This window comes from Branchiostoma belcheri, unplaced genomic scaffold (assembly GCF_001625305.1).
Source record: "Branchiostoma belcheri isolate BF01 breed outbred unplaced genomic scaffold, Haploidv18h27 scaffold46, whole genome shotgun sequence".
Classification (NCBI taxonomy): domain Eukaryota; kingdom Metazoa; phylum Chordata; class Leptocardii; order Amphioxiformes; family Branchiostomatidae; genus Branchiostoma; species Branchiostoma belcheri.
In genome coordinates this window covers 896,402-919,100 of record NW_017804087.1, presented here as the reverse complement: position 1 = coordinate 919,100, position 22,699 = coordinate 896,402, and the positions used below count along the sequence as shown (strand labels likewise).

The 22,699-nt window shown below is 37.9% G+C and overlaps 3 protein-coding genes and 1 non-coding gene across 6 annotated transcripts; 2 read left to right on the top strand and 2 right to left on the bottom strand.

Moving 5' to 3' along the window:
* Positions 1-522: 522 nt before the first annotated feature.
* Positions 523-3,970, bottom strand: LOC109479001 (ly6/PLAUR domain-containing protein 1-like). The gene is made up of 3 exons (XM_019780845.1): positions 3,715-3,970; positions 2,097-2,234; positions 523-1,707 (listed from the first exon to the last, which is right to left on the bottom strand). Exons 1-3 carry the CDS (start codon positions 3,770-3,772, stop codon positions 1,439-1,441), a joined length of 465 nt encoding a protein of 154 aa, XP_019636404.1. The 5' UTR covers positions 3,773-3,970; the 3' UTR covers positions 523-1,438.
* A 1,411-nt stretch (positions 3,971-5,381) lies between these two features.
* On the top strand, positions 5,382-5,463 carry Trnas-cga. The gene has a single exon. It is a non-coding gene; the product is annotated as a tRNA-Ser (tRNA).
* A 1,426-nt stretch (positions 5,464-6,889) lies between these two features.
* LOC109478978 (E3 ubiquitin-protein ligase NRDP1-like) lies at positions 6,890-18,231 on the bottom strand. 3 transcript variants are annotated; one of them, XM_019780808.1, is made up of 9 exons: positions 18,130-18,231; positions 13,233-13,371; positions 12,607-12,750; positions 12,210-12,295; positions 11,630-11,912; positions 10,989-11,101; positions 10,375-10,611; positions 9,129-9,174; positions 6,890-8,588 (listed from the first exon to the last, which is right to left on the bottom strand). In XM_019780808.1, exons 2-8 carry the CDS (start codon positions 13,362-13,364, stop codon positions 9,159-9,161), a joined length of 1,011 nt encoding a protein of 336 aa, XP_019636367.1. In that variant the 5' UTR covers positions 13,365-13,371; positions 18,130-18,231; the 3' UTR covers positions 6,890-8,588; positions 9,129-9,158. The 3 variants fall into 3 exon arrangements, with proteins under 3 accessions (XP_019636367.1, XP_019636368.1, XP_019636369.1); XM_019780809.1 differs by having other exon boundaries at positions 11,678-11,912; XM_019780810.1 differs by lacking the exons at positions 6,890-8,588; positions 9,129-9,174 and having other exon boundaries at positions 10,371-10,611; positions 11,678-11,912.
* A 231-nt stretch (positions 18,232-18,462) lies between these two features.
* LOC109478953 (kelch-like protein 26) lies at positions 18,463-22,393 on the top strand. The gene is made up of 4 exons (XM_019780770.1): positions 18,463-18,499; positions 18,804-20,546; positions 20,824-20,914; positions 21,137-22,393. Exons 2-4 carry the CDS (start codon positions 18,815-18,817, stop codon positions 21,495-21,497), a joined length of 2,184 nt encoding a protein of 727 aa, XP_019636329.1. The 5' UTR covers positions 18,463-18,499; positions 18,804-18,814; the 3' UTR covers positions 21,498-22,393.
* Positions 22,394-22,699: the final 306 nt, after the last annotated feature.

Here is a 22,699-nt window from a genome sequence, read left to right as displayed (position 1 = left end):
TTATTTTGCAGACAGGACGTTTTGTTTGATTTAGTTGATTGATTTTGATTTGTACACCAGCTCATTATGTACCTTTGTTCTTTCTTACCATTATTATTATTACTTTATTTTATTGTTTCCTTTTATGTGTGAGGAGAGGGCCAAGATAAGTTTTATAACTTTTTGCCCAATCCTCGAAAAATAAATGTGAATAAAATAAAATAAAATAAGGCTAGGTTACAACCAGGCACAAGTTTGTGATGATTGTTTTAAAAAAATGTTTAATGTATTCTTATGTCGGCAATAATTTGATGGACATTAAGGGCAAAAATAAAACCGTTATGTGCCTTGAGACAAGGAATAATTTTTTAGCTGTTGACAAGTTAGGAACCTTTACCAGCTTGTATACAAATACATAATGTATTTTGCACTTTCCAACCCAGTGTACTCCTATACCACTTGCCAAGGGGTACTTTGTACACTTGCTGATGACTCAGTATGCTTCAGGTTAAAAGAACAACAGTAGTCAAGACTATAGCAACATTTCTTTTGTACAAAGTATATTTTGTAGAAATCCCGACTATAGATTTTCATTGTTGTTTCATACACAAATCAAAATACATAACTATCAAAAAAGAAAGGGAAATAAGATACACATACGTGTATCTAATGGTAACAGTCATGCCTAAACTTGGATGTACTTCTGGGTGTATGTAGGTCAAAGGTCCCAGAAAAGGTTATCTTATTTCCTGTCTTTTGGTTTCAAAGTATAGTCTTTCCAACAACAAAACTATTGCATGTTCCCATGTAATTGTAGAAAATACATATTAAGTCATTATGATATACAAAATTCAACCACCAAACAACACAGCTCTAGTCTAAAGGCTATTCTATAACAGTATATTGCTGGACTAAAAGTTTTGGTACATTTTAGGTCGATTCTAAGGTCTAATTATTCGGTAAAACGAAATCATTTGTACATGTATTAGTATAACAGCAATCCTTGGTACTTTCTCGTATATACTGGCAATATTGTACAGTGATACAAAGTGTGTTATATTTTACTGCATAGGACTGATTTGACTATCAAAACACACTGTCATAGGCTATAGAATTCTAAAACACAGTTACTTTTTTCTATTACTAGAGCAAGTCTAAAATAGAAGATTATCAAAATAGAAAGGCACCCATTGCAGATTTGATTTTTGCATTGCACCCAATGTCCAATGAGAAAATGATACATAGGAAATGTAAAAGGATCTTTCAAGGCACTTGTATAATTTGCTGACATTCTATACTCTTTGCTAAAGAACATTTTTAAACAGGTTTAAAGAGTTAATCGTCATTGCGAGGTTTGTAGTTTTAAAAAAAGGACATAGAAACAAGAATTCGAATACTTTCGGTACAACAGTACAATCAGAACCTTTGAAATCGTGTATTCTGTCACTTAAAATGTTTTCTAGTGGAAAACCAGGTGCATGGCTAACACAGTCAGAACGGTCATGACCACAGCGCCTCCAGGCGACACGTGCACGCCAGCGCTCCTGCGGCTGAGGCGGACCCAGTCCGGTCCGTAGGTGGGGTCGGGCCGGACGTTACACCGGGCGGTGTTACAGCACGTCACGCAGATGGCCCCCTCCGCGTTGTGGCACCCCTTGCTGTACCTGCTCTTGGCTTGTTGGCAGGCACTTCGGGTGGTGCACATCTTTGTGTATCTCATTTGTAGGGCTAGAAATAAAGAGCAAAATCATTATTGACCAATATATTGTAATCATGCAAAATGAAAACAACAACATTAAATCGGAGATTTCACGAAGATGTAATTCAATCGCGCATTACACCACTTCCTGAATTCCTCCATACACCACCAAAACCGTCACTACTTGAACATGTCACATGAAACAATCTTGAAACAATTAAATTAAACATGAAAGGTTTGGGTAATAATTTCCTGAAAGTACGATGTGGAATATATCTTCAAAAAATGGAAAATGTTCTTTCTTTCACGTTCTACATGACTCATAAATAAGCGATACTTAGTATATCATAGTGTTCAAACAACTGCTCTAAATTACAAAAAACGTTTCATAGAATTTGAACTTTAGTGGGTAACTCACATGACTTGAAGTTGATGACCTCCATCATACACGTGTCCTGACCGCGGGTACAGTTGACGATGTCCTTGTTGGAGATACAGTCGTCTGTGTACCGGCCTGTGCACCCGTAACACTGGAACGGCAGGGCACCAAGCACCGCTGGAAACAAGATATGGCGTCATTTAATACCGAATAATGTACAGATTACACAGCAAAATAGTGCACATTAAAAATAAAAATAAAAAAAATAAAAAAGATAATTACAAAAGCTCGGAAAATCTCTTTGTAATAATGATTTGTGTTAATATTTCTACAATGTTGCCATACTAATTACACACATGTACAGTCACTTACATTGTTCTTAAAAGAAGTTTACATTGTTGTAAAACGATATCCTCATTTATTCCAAGCATGTTACCCCCGAAAATTATCTTAAGTTAGCTTTCTTCTTCGCGTGGCAGTCATTTAACAGGTTGTTGTGTAACATTGTTTTTTTTATATGGTACGATTGTTTTCAGATTGTTTTTAGATCGCAGTTTTTTTTTATCTTAAAGCCTTTTTTGTTTAGGGTCCTTCGTAAAAATCAAACCTAGCTGAGTTTGCAGGTTGACGGTTACTGAAGCATATTGCGGTGACACATAGTTGCCCCAGGCGATAACGCATTCTACAAAAATTCCTAAGACTTTTAGCAGAATATCTCCATTGTAAGAGTGCTTTTTCACAAATTCTATTTTCTACAATGTTTGGCTCGAATGTTTCTAATGAAATGTAGCACCGACAGAGGAGGAGTAGTACGATTTTGGTCCTTTTTTTGGCAGACAAAGTCGTTAATTATGCATGACAAAAACATGGCGGAGTTTTGTGTCAGCTTGTCCCGTCTCCGTTTCAATGCTGTCTAGCACTGCACGCATAAACATACTACTACTAGTACCCTTTACCGACTACATTGTAACTGTCTGAACTTAAAATAGTTCATAGTTGATCAAATCAAGGTAACAACCTTATAGACTGATTGCAGACCTTTTCCTTCAGATTTCTATCGTTTTTTGGTGGGCGGTATCCTCTCATAATTTTGCAACCACCTGTTTATTAGACAAGACAACTCCAACTTGTATCAGTCTAGTTTTCTCTGGATAGTCTCGATCTTCAAAGCAAACAACAAGTCAATAAAAACACACAGTAGTCGACGCTTTGTTTGCATTGGGACAAGAAAATCGTCTTTACAGAGTTCCTAATGAGTGGCATTGAAAAAAACACTTGCAATCAGTTGTTTTGAAAGTCCAATGTTACTGTTTTTTTACTTTGGCTTGCGAATGAGGTAGCTGCACCTTACGATTCTGTTGAAGTTTTCATATAACGAAGTCTTGGCGAAGGTTCTTTGCAAAGATAGTCTTACATGATGAATATTCATGAGACAGAATGTCGGCAGTGACGAAGCCATCTTTCCCTCAAAAACACACCTGTTCAAATACCTGTACTTACTAAAACCCGAACATTTTATGCCCGAAACGCATATGTCTCAAAACTTTTCACGTTTGATTCCTAAACACGAAAGCAAACATACAAGTAAAACCAAGAGGACACTATGATTAAACTGTGTGTTTACAGGAAGGCTAACAAAAGGTGTGGCGTAACTTACCTGTAGGAATGACGAAAAGGACGACCAAAACAACCGTATACTCCCTAAGTCCTGCCATTTCGGTCCACTTTCACACTCCTTAAGGGACCCTGGTGTCTTCTGAACGCCTTAAGATAATCAGATCGTTAAGGTAAGACGTCGAAATAAGACAAAAATGTGGAAAACTGGACAGACTGACTGACTGGCGATGCCCCAAGGTGTGTTGGGTAAAAACGGACGCGTCTCAGTGAAGCATAACAGGGGGCCTGACGGGGGTTTTGAATACGGCAATCCGGATTATCTGGGAAAACAGGCGAGGGACGGCCTCCGTGGGTAGAAAGACAAGAAGTTCGTTCATACTGGAGTTATCAAAATAGTTAAATAAACTCCAGATATATTCTCTAATGTATTTAGCAATGACAAAATTGGAGCGTATGCGCATTTACGCGATTGGGAAATGTTCTAGAAAAATTCGAGCCAAGAGTTAATTTTGCCTAAACATCCTTGTTTTTCATTGCAACTGAACGAAAGGCTATAGCTACTAGTATTTTACGCTGCAACAAAAGTCTTCTGTATATCTAAGCAACATCGCCTTTTCTACATACTAACGACTAACGTTAACGTTACATATATTATCTTTTGTGTGGAAGTTGCATTGAAATTTCATTTCGCTCTATACACATGGCTTTGTACTTCTGTTAAACATGGAAACCCTCCAGTTTAGCCTCTAAGATAATTAAGGAGGGGTCATGCTGGGTTCACGAAAAGTTGAAGAACCAGTTTTTGTTTAGGCCACACCAAGTAAATTTTATGGATGACGTCCGCGCGCGCATTGATTTTGGCCTGTTCCAAGAAAAAAAAAAGAATTTCCGCTTCCTGTAACTATGACCAAAGAGTCACGACAGTGCCGCAAATCGTCAGATTGATGTGAAACCCGTAACGCCGAAAGCCTGTGCCTGGTTAAAAAATGGAAACAAAAATGAAAAAAAAATGGCACTGAAAAAAATCCTGTCAATAGTTCCAAAACAGTGCCGTTTTTGGAAGTATTAACAGACAGGACGGTCCTGTCAGCAGTGCAATATTTCTAATCTAGGCATCTTGTTTTTTAGGGCCCTTCTTGTTTTTTTTTCGCCCTCTCGCATTTGATTTAGGGTCTCCAAAGGACGTCATCCATAAAATTTACTTGGTGTGGCCTTAGGAACAAAACAACAAGAAACGGTTTATTCCATTCTTGGACAGGGGACACTGTAGGTATGAATTCACTGGCGTCAGCTTTAAATACATATATATATATTTCAGAAATATTCTATCACAAATCTAACATCAATTTTTGAGCCTAGGTTAATGTTCCCCCCTTTTGCCTTTACGCGTAATGGTTAATAAAAGAACACAAACACCACTAACAGATTGTGACAGGTGTGTATCTGCAGTACTGATCTCAATCAGTAGAGGCGCTGTTGTACAATCCTTCCAAATTCTTCCGAATTTCGGCGGCGGATTGCGTCATACCGCCAAGCGAGCCAACGCGCGGGCCAATCTTTAACTTATGATGTGTTATAAGTACGGCCATGTCTCAAGATATAATGCACATAACTGCGAACTTCTATCGTTGCGTATTTGCGCCGTGAAAAGTCAAAATTGTGCTGTTTAGTTCTTCTGCCATGGAGGCGCCTCCAACCCTCGACTTTGTCACGGTGGCCGAGTGGTTAAGGCGTTGGACTCGAAATCCAATGGGCTCTGCCCGCACAGGTTCGAATCCTGTCCGTGACGATAATATTTTCCCTTTTTCAACATCATATTAATGTTTTTAGGGAACAGTATAGTTAGAGCATTTTTATACGAGATCAAAAAACTAAGAAAATAATTTTTCTGTCAATTGTATAGTCATGTACACCAAAATCAAGGTAACAGACAATACTAGTACTAGTACAAGTACCTTTAATAGGATCAAGCTCATTAGCAACTGGAGTTTTAGTTTTAAGTTCACCCAATTGCAATTGTTATCCATTTCATTCTTTATCATTATCAATGTGTCCTATCCGGCACCTTTGATGGTTTTTTATTTTTCAAGGATGCTATGCAATATTTTCATATATACACTTTATTCATCATAATACCATAATAGCAACACATACATGTAGAAAGCTATCAGACACATGTTGTACATTGTACCAGTAGTGTCATGCAGCAATCCAGTATAATAAAATAACAAAACTAAAACCCTGCAATAATACTATCAACGTAAGGAAACAAAACAACAATAATATCAAAGTAATGTAAACAATGTCTTTAAGAGATCCAAGCTGATGTTTTGTGGGTAGATGTTCAGTTTTCTTAACTACACGGCTCCTGTTGTTGCTGCTAGTTTTGTAAATGCACGACACAGAAATATTGTACTGTAGACCCTATAACATTACCAGTAATCTACATGTTCTATTTGGATGCATTACAGAACATATTCTCATGTAGTACAAATTTGTAGTCACAATTGTATATAGTCATACATGTAAGCCTTGCATCCAGAATACAGCACTACCAAAGGTCTGGTGCCAATAGTGCACGTTATCTATTGGTACTAATGCACCTATCAATGTAGTTCCAATGGTTAAGGGGGTACTGAATACAAGAGGCTTTTGATAGATGCATGCACAATTCAAAGACATAATCTGCTTTATATTCAGTGAACCTTTTTTTCGAATGTCACCCCTATCGTATTTACATTGACAGATTCATTTTCTCTGTTTAGGCATGCAATGGCCTACGATACATATACAATATTCCATTGAGTTGGGGACCCCCCCTTTTACTAATATTATGTCCAATGAGAAAGCCCAACAGTTACCCAGTGTTTCATAATACAGCCTTCAGTTGTGTAGTTTTGAATTTTGGTGATTATAAAGAAAACAAATGAAATAAATATTCACCAGTACTTGTTCCATGATCTCATATAAGACATGCATATATACTTCACCATTTACAATTTTAAATATTATCAGTTGGTTCTTTGATCAAACTTTAACATCTTACCAAAAGACATCTTTCTTCAGTAAACATGGGATGAACAACTTGCTCTATTGAGAAAGCTTGAGTTTATACAAGTTGTTCAACAGAATTGCTGTACTAGCAAGGATACAAAGTTCCTGTGCATAAGGTTCAGTTTCACATGTTTCAAATGTTTCTTCGTAAATTCTCCTGCTTTTTCTGGCAAAGAAGCCCATGAACCAAGTAACTATATTGGGCTGGCCTCCAGGATATATAATTTAGTAGAGCCTGCTCCAAAGACGGATAGAAAAATGATCTTACCATAATATGTAACTTATATCTAATACCAAACTGAAACCTATGATGTTCCGGACACCAAAGACACAGGTATGATATCACAAAAAACCTAAAAACTGCAAATCTGAATAACAAAATCACTCTCAATACAATCAACTAGTCATAAAGAGCACTTAACTAGTGGAAAGGGGGATTGTACCAGTAGTACCTAATAAACTAATATATAGTATTGTACAAATACCATTAGTTTAGAATGTACAATTGTAGATGTATTGATTATGTATGTAAAAAAGCACACATTTTAACTTGGTCAGTCAACTTTGTCTGTGCACATGTGCTTTTCTTAATTGTGCAGTTTTGTTTTTGTCCTATTTAGGATTGCGTAGAATGCTGAAACTCAAAATTGGCACCAATATCTGCAATCTACTGCAAACTTCTGCGTACTTGTGGTACATGTAGTATTCTATCGGAGATAGTGATAGAAAAATCCACATACACACCCACACACACGTGAATAACTGTATATACACATACAGCTGTATATGGAATCCTTTGATGCTATTGTCACTGGTAGATGTATAGAGACTTCGTAAAAACTGAATTGTTCTAGGATATTAAATTGTATAACTTACATCATTTTGAAAGTTGGAGAAAGAAACTTGTAGAGGAAAGTAATTGTAATTTGTACCAGATGGTTAATAAATAGAAAAGCTTCTATAAACTGTAGGTATAACAAGGTAAGTGACACGTGTCAGTATGTGTTTGTTTGTTTGACAAATAAACAGAACAAACAAACATACAGTATGTGTTGACTGGCACCATAAGAGCAAGTAGGCAAAGATGTAGGCATTGCATATTTTGTAAAGTGATAAATGTACATATAATATCATATATATTACATATAGAAGCAATGGGACAGTCATGGAAACATACAGTATTGCAATAAGTTGCCCCAAAAATGACATTTCGCATTGAAATGCTTTTTTTTTATCGGCCGTGATCTGACCTGTGGTTATCTGGTACCTTGGGTGATACAGAATACATGTTGTATTTACAGTTCAGTTATCATATCACCAATATCCAAGTTTCTTTCCTGCATTTATGAGGGTGTGAGAGAAGATTTTGTCTGTGTATGTTGTCTGACGGTGGAAAATGTTGATATGAAGAGCATTTTGCAATGCAAATGTGTACTGAAATACATGTATAAACTTGTGACATATGCATGCAAGCGATACAAGGGGGAATTTTTAGGCTTGCATCTAATATGGTATCCTTCAGGTAAATCTTTGTTATTCAGATTTTCAGAAATGCATGACCAGAGCCCGTCTCCTACTAACTTCCCCATGTCCAAACAATGTATAGTAGACACCTTATAATTTGGATGTACCTGCCCAAAACAGTTGCATAACAAAACAATAGTAAATATAATATCTTTATCCAACCGTTATTGTTTGCTTAAATAGAGGTAAATAGCAATATATATCATAATTTTGGCACACACACAATACCACCTACTTTTGCTCCACACTAACTTATATATATGCCCCCCCCGTCACTGTGTTCCATATGAAAATAACTAAATACTCCATATACCATCCAAATCAAGGTGTCATGAACTGAAATAAAGGAAAGACTTGTGTTAGTGTACTAAAACATTAAGTATACATCATAATACAGGTGGTTCTGCAATACAGTACAACTAGCATTATATTTGTTATCTTTGTATTGTTTGGCGCCCGAAATCAGCTATGCTGCCTGATGGCCAGTGTATTGTATCATCACAATCCAATTAAAATAAAAATAAAATTTAAAATAAAGTAACTTGGGATAACCATAATTTTGTGTATGGTTGTACATTCAGATTTCAATTCAACTTCATGACTATTTATAAATCATTTCAAATCTGGCTATATTCCTATGTCTTGGCTTTGCATACTTCTTGCACCAGAGTAAATAAAGTAATGCTTTCTAACAATTTGATACTTATACACATGTGGCAAATGAACTATAGCAGAACATGCAATGCCAGCAATGCATATCACAAATGAAAATGAACAGAAACCTTAATTTCTCTTAAAAGCATGCTGTACTGGGGACTGAAGCAATAGCGTACTGAAGTAAAAACTAAAATTTAAGAAGTTCTGTAATGAACCAACCTTTTTCCCATCTTTCCATGCCGCACCAGTTTAGTAATCAGTAACGCTGTGGCAACAACAAAAGCAAAACATTGGTATGCATGCAGAAACAACAAGGAAACTGTCAACAACAAGCTTGCTGCAAAAAGCTCTAGAAGAGAGTTTTAGGGCTTAGAATGTAGAGAAATGTTTCTTATAGGAAACATAGGGCAACTAAAGCATGAAAATGGCATACAGAGCAAATGACTATTACTATGAAATACTACATTTTGAAAAATAAGCAAGGCTTAGGTAGCTCTACAATAGAACAAAACTACATCAGGTCTTCTTTCAACATACCTAAGCCATGAATGTTCGAAGTTCAAGATAAAGTTAGGACAACTACTGTAGATTTTGACATGTTCACGGTGGTTTTTCCAGTGACGTCTCTAATCCAAATGTATGACTACTCTATTATCGAATTGTTTCAACCACAAATTTTAAACACTGTGAAAACCTCCCTTTCCCTTCTACTGTGAAATCAAATCCTCGCAAGAATAACCGAATTTACAATATTCTGCCTAACTATCTAGAACACTGCGAAGAAAAAGCTATCATAGGAACATACATATTCACTATCTACTTACTAGGCATTCCATGTTACAATATATATGAGAATGCCAATACATGTTCTATATATACTCTACAATCCATGATCTATATATTTTGGAAAGACAAGTTCACTGTACCACATATTCATATTTGCTATATTTAGTTTACACATAATTTTTGGCTGCTACATGTAGTTTAGTATATTGACCCTGTATCATGATGCTTTTGACAAAGGCACAATCTCTATGTGCAGCTGTTGCAGGAATATCTTTTGTGCACAACCTACATTTACTACTTGTCATTTTCAGTTCAGTGTATCAGGCATTTATTTGACTTTCTACAGTGTGACACCATCGAAGTTCTTTGTTAAGAAAAATCAACTTTTGGTACAAGTAGCCAATTACTTTTGGCTTTCATTGATTTCTAAAACAAAAACTTTCTCTAACATGTATGCGCACCAACTTGTAGTTTTAAGGTGCAACAATTCCCTAGTGTCAGTGTCTTTAACTTCTTTTTGACATCTTTTTCTTCCTTCCAATCGTATGCAAAAGATACGGTAACAACTTTCCTTCAGAGAAAATCTTCGACTTTTTGAGGAATGGGAACAGCTATAATGCTGCTAATGCTTACATGGAAGGATATATATTATGCTATATCTACATATTGAAGCTCTTACTCTATTCCATGAGCAAATATCATGACCAGTCCAGGCTCCAGGACCATGTCTGGTCCCATGTGCTGGTTCTCGCAGGCCATGACCACCACCGCCTGCTTCCCTGGGATCCGTTTGGTCACGTAGTTCTCGTAACATCGGCGGTTCATCTGCCGAGTCTCCAGCGTGCTCAGCCCACGCGGCCAGTTGCGTTCGTGAGCATTCTCCATGAGGACGTCAACGATTCCGGCAGGACACCCACTGTAAATATAACAAAACACTTGTTTACTTTTGGTATGTCTGCCTGTGTTTCTGTGGCTGTTTACACATACTAGACACAAGGAATCTGACAGGAAGTTAGGACAAAGTTCCCAGAAAGATCCAAGAAAAGGTTATCTCATTTCTTGATTTCAATTCTAGATATTCACATACTTGATACAAGGACGCTGACAGAAAGTTAGTTCAAAGGTTCCAGAAAAGGTTCAAGCATGTCTAATATGAAAGGAATTTTTCATGGAATAGAGTTGCATAAGAATCTTTTACTACATTGTGTATTAGAAGACTGACACTAGCAGAGTCGTACAAACTTTTCCCTTATCTGAGTGAAAGCTCTGTCAAATTTGATACTCAAAACTCACCTATCCAGGAGGGATCTTTTTATTACAGCTTGTAGCACAGCGTCAGGTGTGGATATCATCCCTCCCCACCGCGTCACGCGTGCCGTCTGCAGCGATCGCACCCACCGCAACACCTGAAACAACACGCTTCATTGCTGGGAAATGTCGTGTGGAAAATGCTTTTTTACTTATGGACGTACTGTTCTATACAAGAAAGCAGACAAAGAGAACTTTATAGGGGCATGATGTTGTAAGATGGAGGAATAAGGAAGCTACTAATAAGAGTAGAGACTACTAAGTAGTTATTAGGAGTGTCTGTCTATTTAGAACAGACCATTTCATGGATCAAAGAAAACTGGAGGGTGGCAACACAATACATTGCTATGACAACACGCATGTGTACTGTGTCCAGTTTGTAACCCAATTTACCCAGAGTGCTCTATTTTTCCAAGCAAGCAAAGGGATCCATGAAATAGTCTATTTTCTAGTCTTAGAGATGTCCTATGGATTCATGATCAATTGTCTAATTTTTACAATAATAGTTTTGTAGCAAAAGCCTAAAAACCTACCGATTTGCTTGAAAACAAACACTCAGGCCAAAGGACATCTCTAAGAAAGGTAGAAGTAAGAAAGTGGTTAGGTACAGTAGTGCAGTTCTTCACCTCCTGGCTCAAGCACCTCCTACCAACAAGAGGCGGTACTGCACCCACCTCGTCAGACTCCATCTGGTCCTCGATGGCTCTGGTGAGGGGCTGGTTGGAGGCGCGGATGGCCCGCATGTACTCCTTCAGCATCTGGATCTCACGCTTCTGGTCCTGGATCATCCTCTTCTGCTCGGTAAGCTCGCTCTGGAATTCACTGAGTTTGACCTGCTGCTGGGACACCACCGCTCGCAGCTCCTTCACACAGTTGTGGTCCTTCAACTCATCTTTTGGAATAACAAGGCTGCGGAGGGGGGTTTAGGATAAACAGTTTAGTGAAGCACGTCGGCAGAGCATACTGCGCCTGTGCAATACCCTGATTTTTCATGGTTTTTGGTCAATGTTGCATCAAAATTTTGCCTAGCAGACGATATCTTTTTTGACATAACATTTGGACACTACAGATGGGATGTTAACCGTATATGCACAAATAAGACCTTTTATAAGACGCACAATACATTACGGGTTTTGTGTTGTTGTAGAGTCAGAATACAGTATGGTATTCTCTATCTGGCAGATCAGTAGTATGGTTAAGACTTACCCACAGCCCTGCTCACAGGACACAGGTCTCTTTGGGTTGTGCTCACACTCATCCAGGTGGGATGCAAGCTGGTCTAGTTTTACAACCTGAAAAGGACAAGATAAGGAAAAACCTTTTGTAACAAGGTCAAACAATTGGTTGTTAACCTTGAGACAGGATTGCCCCAGAGTGCAATATTAATTAAGCTATCTACATACCAAATTATGACAATCCCTCAATCCCAACAAGAGGTATGGACTACACATTTCCTGTGAAATTCTTAGAATTTTAGCATACTGGTTACACTCTATACTATTGGGTTTCGCTCTTCAGGCCTCGCCAAAAATACTGTAATTCACTTTGTTCGTGCTGGCAATTGGTCAAGTTTTGTCTCTTGTCTGGTTCTACGCCTGGTTACCTGTGTGCAGCCAAAGTTGGCATTGTCACACTTGATGTAGAGTCTGGAGAGCAGGTTACGGAGGATGCGGGGGACAGGCTTGAGCTGCGACGGCGTGATCGTCTGACGGTCTACCGGACATGTGTGCTGTCTAGACAGCCACTCCTGGAGGGTGCAACACAATTGTGGAAGGATCTTTTACATGGGAACAAGGGGGTGGTATTGTTATACTTCCTCTGAACTTCCTCATTGTTGAGAAGCAAAAACAGAGGGTTAGGTTTCAAGCGGCTTTAAGTTATTTTTAACAATTACTCTACAACAATGATATACTACAGGGTTCTGGGAGAAAGGACTATCTCAAAATTTGAGATTTCAAACAGAGTCAAATAATCCTGTTGAAATTTTCCAGATTTCATGTTCTTTTGCTTTCGATTTCCATTAAATTTCATTGTTAGGAAATTTTAAATACTATCAGAAATAAATCAAGGTTTAATAAAAAAATCCATCCTTATTTATGTAATGTATGAATCTTTAACAAGGGGATATTTAATTTTCTTGCTGAAAATTTTTCAGAGTGCACTTTCAACAGAGTCAGTGCACCTTTAACAAAACAGTGTGGGCCTTTTTACATACTGTACATGACTGACCTGTATGCATGCGACGCAGAAGGCATGTTCACATTGCGGTGCCTGCACCGGTTCCTCCAACACACCTCCGCAGATCGGACACAACAACTCCTCGTCTACGTTCCCTTCAAATCTGTTCACGTCGTAACCCATGGCTCACCTGGAGTGAGAAACAACAATAGGGAATTTAATTTTGTTAGTGCATTTAGTATGCGAATTCAGTATGTACAGGCAATACATTATGTATTTTACAGTTACATACCGGTTTAGCACATTAGCAGCATAACTGACCTTGCTTCATCCTGTTTTTGTATTAAGGCATTGTCATTCATACAGCACAAATAATACCTAGAATACATGATTATATGCCATTATGTACCAGTCAGTGTAGCTTGAACTTGAAGGACAAAATATAGATTAATATACAATGCTCTGCATGCACTAAAATGTGTCAAACCTACATACTGGGATAATAGAAAATTCTCAGATATATTCTTGATTTTTGCCCTATATCATTTCAAAGAGCCATGAATCACATTTTCACAAATCTGATTTTAGCCAAGTTTTTCAAGCATTCACAGAAACAGTAACTTACCAATGACTACCGACTATAACTGTATAACAGTCCACTCTAAGATATAGGAGATAAGAGGTACATGTAGCTCCCACATTCAGTTTTCACACAGATTGCAAATGGCAGAAGAAAAACAATTGAATAAGTCCCTGTTTAGACACATGACCTCAGCAAGCTTATGTTGTCCTGACCTGCTTTCTGTTCAAATAAGGGCAGCTGGCAGGTTACATGTGGGTTTCCTGTGCCCTTTTCCCCTCTCCTGAGAAGGAATACAGTCTTTCCTGTTCATGTTTTTGCTCTGCCTCGACCTAACAAGATTAGTAGGGATCAGGCCACTGTTCCACAGAAGCTGCTTCCTTTCCAACCTTCCTGGTATGACTCACAGTGAAGAGGGACAGGCCAAAATGGGGTAGCCTGGATGCCAGACTGTTCCCAAGGCCAGCTACACAAGCCAGCCCCCAGTTAGACCCTAAGAGCTCTGGGTCTAACTAAGCTGGAGGGATCTGTTGAAAAATTTCCTTCAGGCTATGTTGGCCTAGCCTAGAAAAGTATAGAGTACAAGGAGCCCCATTACAAAACCGATGGCACCCAGGGTAATGTTGGCCTAGGAACCTAGGAGCTTTTAGCCTGTATTTGGCCCTGACAAGTCTGGCAACCAGGCTAATTATAAAATGGGGAGGATCCTCGACATCCCACAGTACAATCTAAAATGCAATAAATGTACTTATTCTACCTGTATATATACATATGACTGATATTCATAAGCCCTAGGCTGGGCCTTTGGTTTAATAGATCAAACCTTATCCTTACAGCTCCACCACACACATGACATCAAAATCAATACATTTGTAGACCTAACATACATCTAATATAAAAAAAAATATATATTTTCTCAGCTGGGATGAGTTCTTTGTCCAAAATTTTCCACGTAACACCTAAACACAACACTGGGCACTGTGGGCAGACAGTTGGACTGGTACGTGTAACAATTGACACAAGGCACCTGTTTGTGTTACCGGAAGCACATACGCAAAAGCTCGGAGTTTGATAAGCAAAGATATGGGGTCATGTACAGGTTAAATGCTGGAAACATTTATCACATCTGTAGACACCACAGACTGATGTTGTTATGTCTGTCTGGAAGTGGTTTGTAAACAGATTACTTAAAACGTTACGATTTTGTAAAATCAAGGTATGATACAATCAATGTAGGGAAAATTTGAAAACGATAATTCACTTCTGATATTCCAAGAATGTGGATTGTATAAGTTTCAGAAAAAGAGACAAAAATCCTAGTCCTTAAAGGTTACAGATATAAAAGTATGTATAACATTAAGTTAGACAATGATTATTTTAAATACTGGATACTGTTTTTTTTAAAGCAGAACAAAGATGCATCAGCTTCCAGACATATGTACAATGAATCAGTCTAGCTACCTTAATAGGTACACTATAACTGAGTATACACATCTATCTTGATACAATTACCCAAACATAAATATTATCAGAAACAACACACCTGAAATACATCTGATACCTGAGTGGATAAAATAAAGGCCCTTTGCCTCCTAACGTCAGGTCTATTTGATTATAGTCAGTCTCTACCCTGCCTTCTAGCTTACAAAGACCACACCTGTGTTTGCAAAGCTAGGGACAAGTTGAAAGGGTCCAAAGTACAGTAAATGATAATAGACTTGCCAAACATTTTGACTTGGCATTGGTGATAATGTAACAGAAAAATATTTAAGACTGCCCCACCTACATCCACTTCATAAATTCTTGTGATTCGTTCTTATTTTACTGGATTTATTTAGTGTAAAAACGTAGCATTTCCAGCCTACCTCTGTAACCAAATTTTCTTCTGGGTTACCTGGAGTCTATAAAAACAGTTTCTTACCAATGTGACTGATACCAGAAGATATGGCTCAATAAAGACACACATATGCTTGACATGCATGTACATGTAGATTACATTAGATCTCAGCCTTGTCCTATTGTAGGATTATGGCAGTATAATGGCACATGTATTATTGGCAATATAATTCACAGAAAAGCCTCAAGATTTTAAGCTTCTACTTATCTCTAAGAAAGAATTCAATCATAAGATTTGAATAACAGTGGAACTTGACCATTGCCAAGTCAAGCAGTACTAATACAGTCTAACATTTATATCCACTCTCTTGTGTCAACATTTTCTCCTTGACACAAGCATGGATCAGTTATTTGTGTTATGACATGAATCCTTTGATGCTGACCTCAGTTATATTCGGATTAAGTAAACACAAGAGAGGATCTAGGCTTAGATCCAACATTAGTATGAGTTATGCATCTGTCCGAGACTCACTTACATGGTTTGTGCCTGTGTAAAAAGTATCAGATGTACAACATGAGGGATATATGTAAAGGTAAATCAAAGTCTAATATGACATTGAATCTAAAGCTGAATGCATGATGCAACAACCATGTTTAGAGTATTCATTTTGGAAACGTTTTGAAAGAGATTGAGGACTATTCTCTGCATTTTTTACCAATAGAATCAATAAGGATCTTGGATCTTAGAAAATTCTCTGTATTTGTTGAAGGAAACAAAAGAAAGTATTATCTTACCCCTGCCCTTGAAATTGGGACCACCCATGGAAGTCAGATCCCAACATGAATATTTTAAAAGAATCATTTATAAAGCTGGCAGTATGCAAAAGGGCACATCTTTGTATGATGTACTGAGATACCTGAGAGATTGACAGTCCTTTTGAAAATTATAGATAGAAAATTATGACAATTCATGACAATGCATGTTGCATGTACATTCACAACTTTGAATGACTTAGCCATCTTAAAGGAAACAATGTCTACGAATTTAGAGCCAAAAGCAGCCCAAATTATAGCAAGCCTCTGAAAGACAGTTTTTGGGACCTTCCTGTAAATATTTATTACAAGACTTGGGCCACTGTTCATGTCTACTAGTCACACAGACCTGAGTGTATTTCCACAGAACAACAAGTCTGTATATACAGTGCATACCGTCTGTCTTTCCAGTCGTAACCAGTGAAGGTCAGTTCTTTAGGAAGATTAACTGGTTCAAGGTCCCTTACTCTTGTTTTTTTTTTTTACTGAGGAAGGCTTTATCATCAAATGCATATGCATGTTTTTGACAACAATAGTATCAACAGCTGACTGCTTTTGTTGTATTGTAAACAGCTGATCATGGGCACAGCCTGAGGGAAGGTCACTGTACATTGTACAATCAACTGCTAACTTAAGCTACAATTTAAAGTCTTCTATCTGCAAACCAGCTACAATTCGAGGCTACAAAGCAAGATTTGGCAATAGGACTATATGACAGTATGAAAGAAATTTGTCACTATTCTGACTGAAAGGTCCTACCAGCATTGACTTGTATGCTTGAATTTTGCTTCAGGCATGATGTTATGAATGGTATCCAGCAGGCATTATGTAAGATGCCACCTAACCAGCAGAATGATCTATATCTGTATTGTTATACGGTAGAGATTGTGATCTGACAGCACCTGTGATTTTACGAGTAGATGCCCTATAAATAAGTATAACGTTAAACCAAAATCTGAAAAATTTGATTATGAATTCCACTATACCAGTATGATAGTTCTATGTGTGTTGACCAAAAATCAACTTAATCGTTTCAATGCTATTGACTTTAAACAGTGTCCATTGTACTGAAAATAGATAAATAAATAAATAGATAAATAAACATCACTTCCTAAAAAAAACACAGTGACTGTACATATGTGAACATATCACTAGTACTTCCTGTCAAAAGTGACTAATGTTTATAGTTATAAGTGTTGTTTGATGTCATAATCTTCCTGGCAATGTAACACCATCTTTCTTATTTTCAGCCTTCTTCTCAAGACGCTACTTCAACCTTAAAATTTACTAGAATGTAAAAGACTTCCTTGGTATACCATGGTACTGAGACAAGAAAATATATCGGCCAAGGAATACCAAAACCTGAGAGAATGACATAACACTTTCCTTTCATATAATTTGAAAACGATTCGCCTCTTATGTAGCTGGGAAGTTTCTTGGACATTTTTTTAGTTTCTCCTTACGTCGCGACTGGTCGCGAACTGTTCACTCTCACTTGTCTGTCTGCTTTTCATAATCTCAGTACCCTAAGGGCCAGTAAGGCAGATGGTTTGCTGGCGCGGAAAACCTTAGGTTTAGGGGTCAAGAATTCCTTCACACAAAAATGACGTTTTCCACAAGAATTCGACAATTCTTGAGGAACTTAGACAATTTCTTAAGACTATGGATGTGTGCTGAAGGAAACCTGACTCGGTCGAAGAAGAAATAAGCCGGACTTACCTCAAAATTCGACCATTTCTTGAGCCAAAACTTTCGCTGCCGTCCAGTTTTCTGAATCAGGATGACCAATAAAGTGCGCATGCGTTGGTGAATACACACCGGATGTTTTGGCGGTTATTCCATAGATAAGTTTAGGGGTCTTATTTAATCAGAGAAATTTTATATCAAACCAGCTGTATCGAGGCAAAGCACTAAGAAATACAAAATTTTCGATTCTTTCAAAAAAATATATGTCTATCTAAATTATATAAGTTGATTTTATCATCTCTGGCTTGAAACTTTTATGTTCAATTTGATTAATAGACCATCCCTATTATAATAGTGAAATCTTCCAATGACCTTTGACGTCTTAGCTAAGGACACGGAAGAGGTAGGAACAGGAAAAGTGTTTTAATTTTCGCTCTCGACCGATTGTTTAATTAGTCTCATTCAAATGAAAAATCAAAATAAACACTATAAAGACATCTATTTTCTTTACACCCATTTTTACGTTGGGTTTTTCGTCAGTTGCTTGCTTTGTAAGTTTGTGTTTGTGAGGATGGGGAGGGGGGCGAAAGTACACGTTGGGTGTGCCAAATATTAAATTCAAGATCAAAGATAATTCATTTTAGTCTACTCTTACTTGCACGTTGCTTTAGAAATTTGCTTATCAAGCTTTTTTTTCAAATTTTCAGACATTCTAAAGATGGCTTCCAACAAAGTTGCAGACGACAGTCATCACAACTCTGACAATAAACCAAGTTTTGTGCATGCAGTAAAACTCCAAGAGAACCTCCAAACTCTGCAAAACGACGGACATCTCTGTGACTTTACTTTATGTGAAACACATAAAGTCCATCATGTGGTCCTTGCAGCAAGCAGCCCATTCTTTGAAGTTAATGAAAATCCAGATGTTTCAAACAATGATAGTTTAGGCAAGCACCCAGAAAGAGCTGTCAAGGAGTTGATAAACTACTTATACACATCAAAACTTCAGCTAACAGCCGACACAGTTGATGACATTCATCTGCTTGGAAAACTTTTACAGTTGAGTTTTGTAGTGGAAAGCTGTGATCGATTCTCAAAAGGTAGCAAAGCCACGGTTTTCAGCAATCCATCCTTCGTAAAGGACTTTATGCACAAACTAGATGTTCTTCAAAAGGCAGGGAGTTTGTGTGATGTGGACATTTTGGTAGACAAGTGTACTATCAAAGCTCATAGGGTTATACTTGCAGCTAGCAGTGACTACTTTAGGGCTATGTTCACAAGCGGCATGAAAGAATGCGAGCAAAGTCAAGTTGAACTGCATGGACTAAGTGCCAAGGGTGTCTCATCATGTATTGAGTTTATATACAGCTCTGAAGTCAAACTTGAAGGTGTTGAGCATGCGGAAAATGTCCTGTCCACAGCTTGTATGCTACAGCTTCCGCTATTGGTGGAGCTATGCTGCCAATACCTTACAAAGACACTAGATGTCAACACTTGTATTCACATTGCTAGTCTAGCCACTCTATACAGTCTTAGTACTCTAAAGTCTGCTGTGGATCTGTTCATATTCAAGAACTTCCCAAAGTTTTCTCAGACAGAACATTTCCTGAACTTGTCAGCAGATGAGTTGATGTTCTACATCGATGATGATCGGTTGGAAGTTAAGAACGAACTCGAAGTCTTCAATGCAGTTGTAAAGTGGGTCAAACACGAGAAAAAAGCAAGAGTGACTGATGCAAAACGGCTGATGAGTTGTGTAAGGTTTCCACTTTTGTACCTAGAAGAGCTAAGAGTGCATGTTATTGTGGTAGATTTTATGATAGAGGATAAGGGCTGCAAGGCTCTTATTGAAGAAGCGATGATGTACCATTCCAACCCTTACTTAGAAAACAAGCTACAGAACAGAAGAACAAAGGTTCGTTCCGATAGCCCTTCTGTTGTCTTTGTTGGTGGAGAGTCGAAGGCAGACCAAAACGGGCAGAGACGTGAGGATCGATCAGAAGCGAGTGAAGTTTACAACATGATGTTCTGGGAGCAAGAAGCGGAGAAGGATTTGGAGTGGCAGCCGTTATGTACGCCTGGGCTAATCAGAGCCAATCACGCAGTAGCAGTTATGGACGGGTTCCTGTATTTGGCCGGAGGCTACGAAATGCCGCAGTATCTCAGTGTCGTTGGCAGCCTCATCAACACGGCCGCCTGTTTCCGGTACGATCCGCGGTTCGACATCTGGCTGCACCTGTCGCCGATGAAGTGCTCAAGAGGCAATTTCTCGCTTTTACCGTGGAAGGGGAGACTGTACGCAATCGGAGGCTCAAACGATCGTCTCAAGACGCTAGCTTCTGTAGAGGCGTACACGACAGAAGTGGACAGCTGGGAGTTTGTGCGTTCGCTGGAGGAGGTGATATGCTACCAGGCAGCCTGTGTGTGTGATGGAACCATGTATATCTCAGGTCAGGAGTGACTATAGGAAATACTGTAAATTCATTTACTTTTGTGGTGGGTTTATCTCACATTTAGAAGGAAAAAGAAGATTTTTGTAATGTTCAAAATTTTCGGTATAGAAAAAAAACTTTGGTTTCTGTGTATTTTTAAAATACTTTGTGGATTGCAATGGAACCTGTACTGAGTCTGTATTGCTTACATGGAAAACAATTTAATCTAATACTAAGCCAAAACTTTTCTCTTGCCATCCTGCCTAATGTTTTGTTTCTTCCCTTTTTACTGTAGGAGGCTACAATGATGATGTGTTCACCAACCACATGTTCACATACAATCCAACTCTTGGGGTTACCTACAGAGAACCCATGCAGCATGCAAGGTCAGTTAATGTCAGTAAATCATCTTGTGCCCCCTAGTAGATTGTACTGGAACTGCAGGGGCATTCCTGTTACCATCTTTCAAAGATACCTTTTGCATGTTTGGGGTCCTCTTGGCTCTGCATATAATCTAATATTAGAGAGGAGTGCCAAGTGCCCCTGACTAGTCTGGACTGGACCACTTTTTCAGCAAACCCATCAGTCTTCTGCCTGTTTTTTCCTAGATTCTTACACTCCATGTGTTCTGTGGGAAGCACTACCATCCTCGCTATTGGTGGAAGAGCACGCGACAACAGCTTCAACCAAGTTGAACGTTATGATGTCACCACAGACGCCTGGACAACTCTGGCCCCCATACCACTGCCCCGAAGCCTCATGGGAACAGTGATCATCGGGAACAAGGTGTACGTCCTTGGAGGGCAGGATCCTGATAGGGAAAAGGATGATCCTACAGACTCAGTACAGAGTTACGATGTAGATAGAAATGAGTGGAAGATGGTATCCAGATTACCGCATACACTTAGTGGTTTGGCTGCTTGTGCTATACATCTTCCAAGGAAAGTAAGGTATAAGGAGAGGACCTAAGAACACACCCTATGTTGTACTTGTACATATGTATAATCAGGCAATTTTGTTTCAATAAAAGTCATAGAAAGACAAAAAAATCTGAGATTTCAGACTTTAAGGAGGTATTTTTTTTTTTTTTGTGGCATTCAAGGTTACAGACCTGGAGAAGTGTTTTGAGAACTGTGGTGTGATTACATGATTTAATTTAATCGGGTATTACACTATTAGGTTGAAATGTCTCTGTAATAAGTTGAATGCAACTGCAAAAAGAGTCATAACATGTGTATAATGGCAGTCATTAAAGGTGTATTTATTGCAGCATAGCAAAAATGTGATTCCAAGAATTGCATAGTTTTGTACTTGAAGTTCATAACACTGTGAGGTCAACAAAAGCATCAATGGGCTTAACAACAGGACACCAGAACTTTGGCAATCATTATGTGAGTTGTTGAGTTTTCAAATTACAGATTGTCAAATAAGTAACATTTATTATACATTTATTATATAAACATATACATTTACTTCCATGTCACTAAATCATACATTTTAATAAAACTTCATTTCTTCCAATCCCTCGTTTTTTCTTGTTGAAGTCATAACATTTCATTTCTAAAACGTATGGAAGCTCTTAAATGTCAATCCAAATGATTGAGGAAAATAAATTTCCAAAAACATTGTGCAAATTGAACTTAAAATACAATATTTCATATCCAAGTCCCTAACTGCTGGGCCAAAACATTCAAATACAGTTAAAATACTCTCTTAAAAATCGTAATCTTTTATAAAAAAATCTTTCGAGTACTACTTCTTAGCAAAATTTCCTAAATTTTATGCTGGACTGTTCCTTAAAAAATTTCAGAAATAGGCCCAGAATTTAACATGTGGTACAATCTCCAAACACAGTAGCAAAAACAGTAGCAAAAAAAGCCCCAGTTGTGAAGCCTGCTATGGAGGCTCAAAACATCCTACTAGGTATTAAGCATTCTACACTATTACAAAGTAGAAAATTTTACTACATGTAATCCAATAAAATTTTTCATTACTATTTAGGTATATACAATTTCGTTCCATCACTAAGATAGCAAAACATACAACATATCTCCTGATTATGTACAACTAATAATATGACATAGCTTTAAAATTTCTCATCATTTCTTGTTCAAACTTACTAGAAGTACCAAAGTTTCAAAGCTCTTGACAAGATGCAAATGTGCAGCATA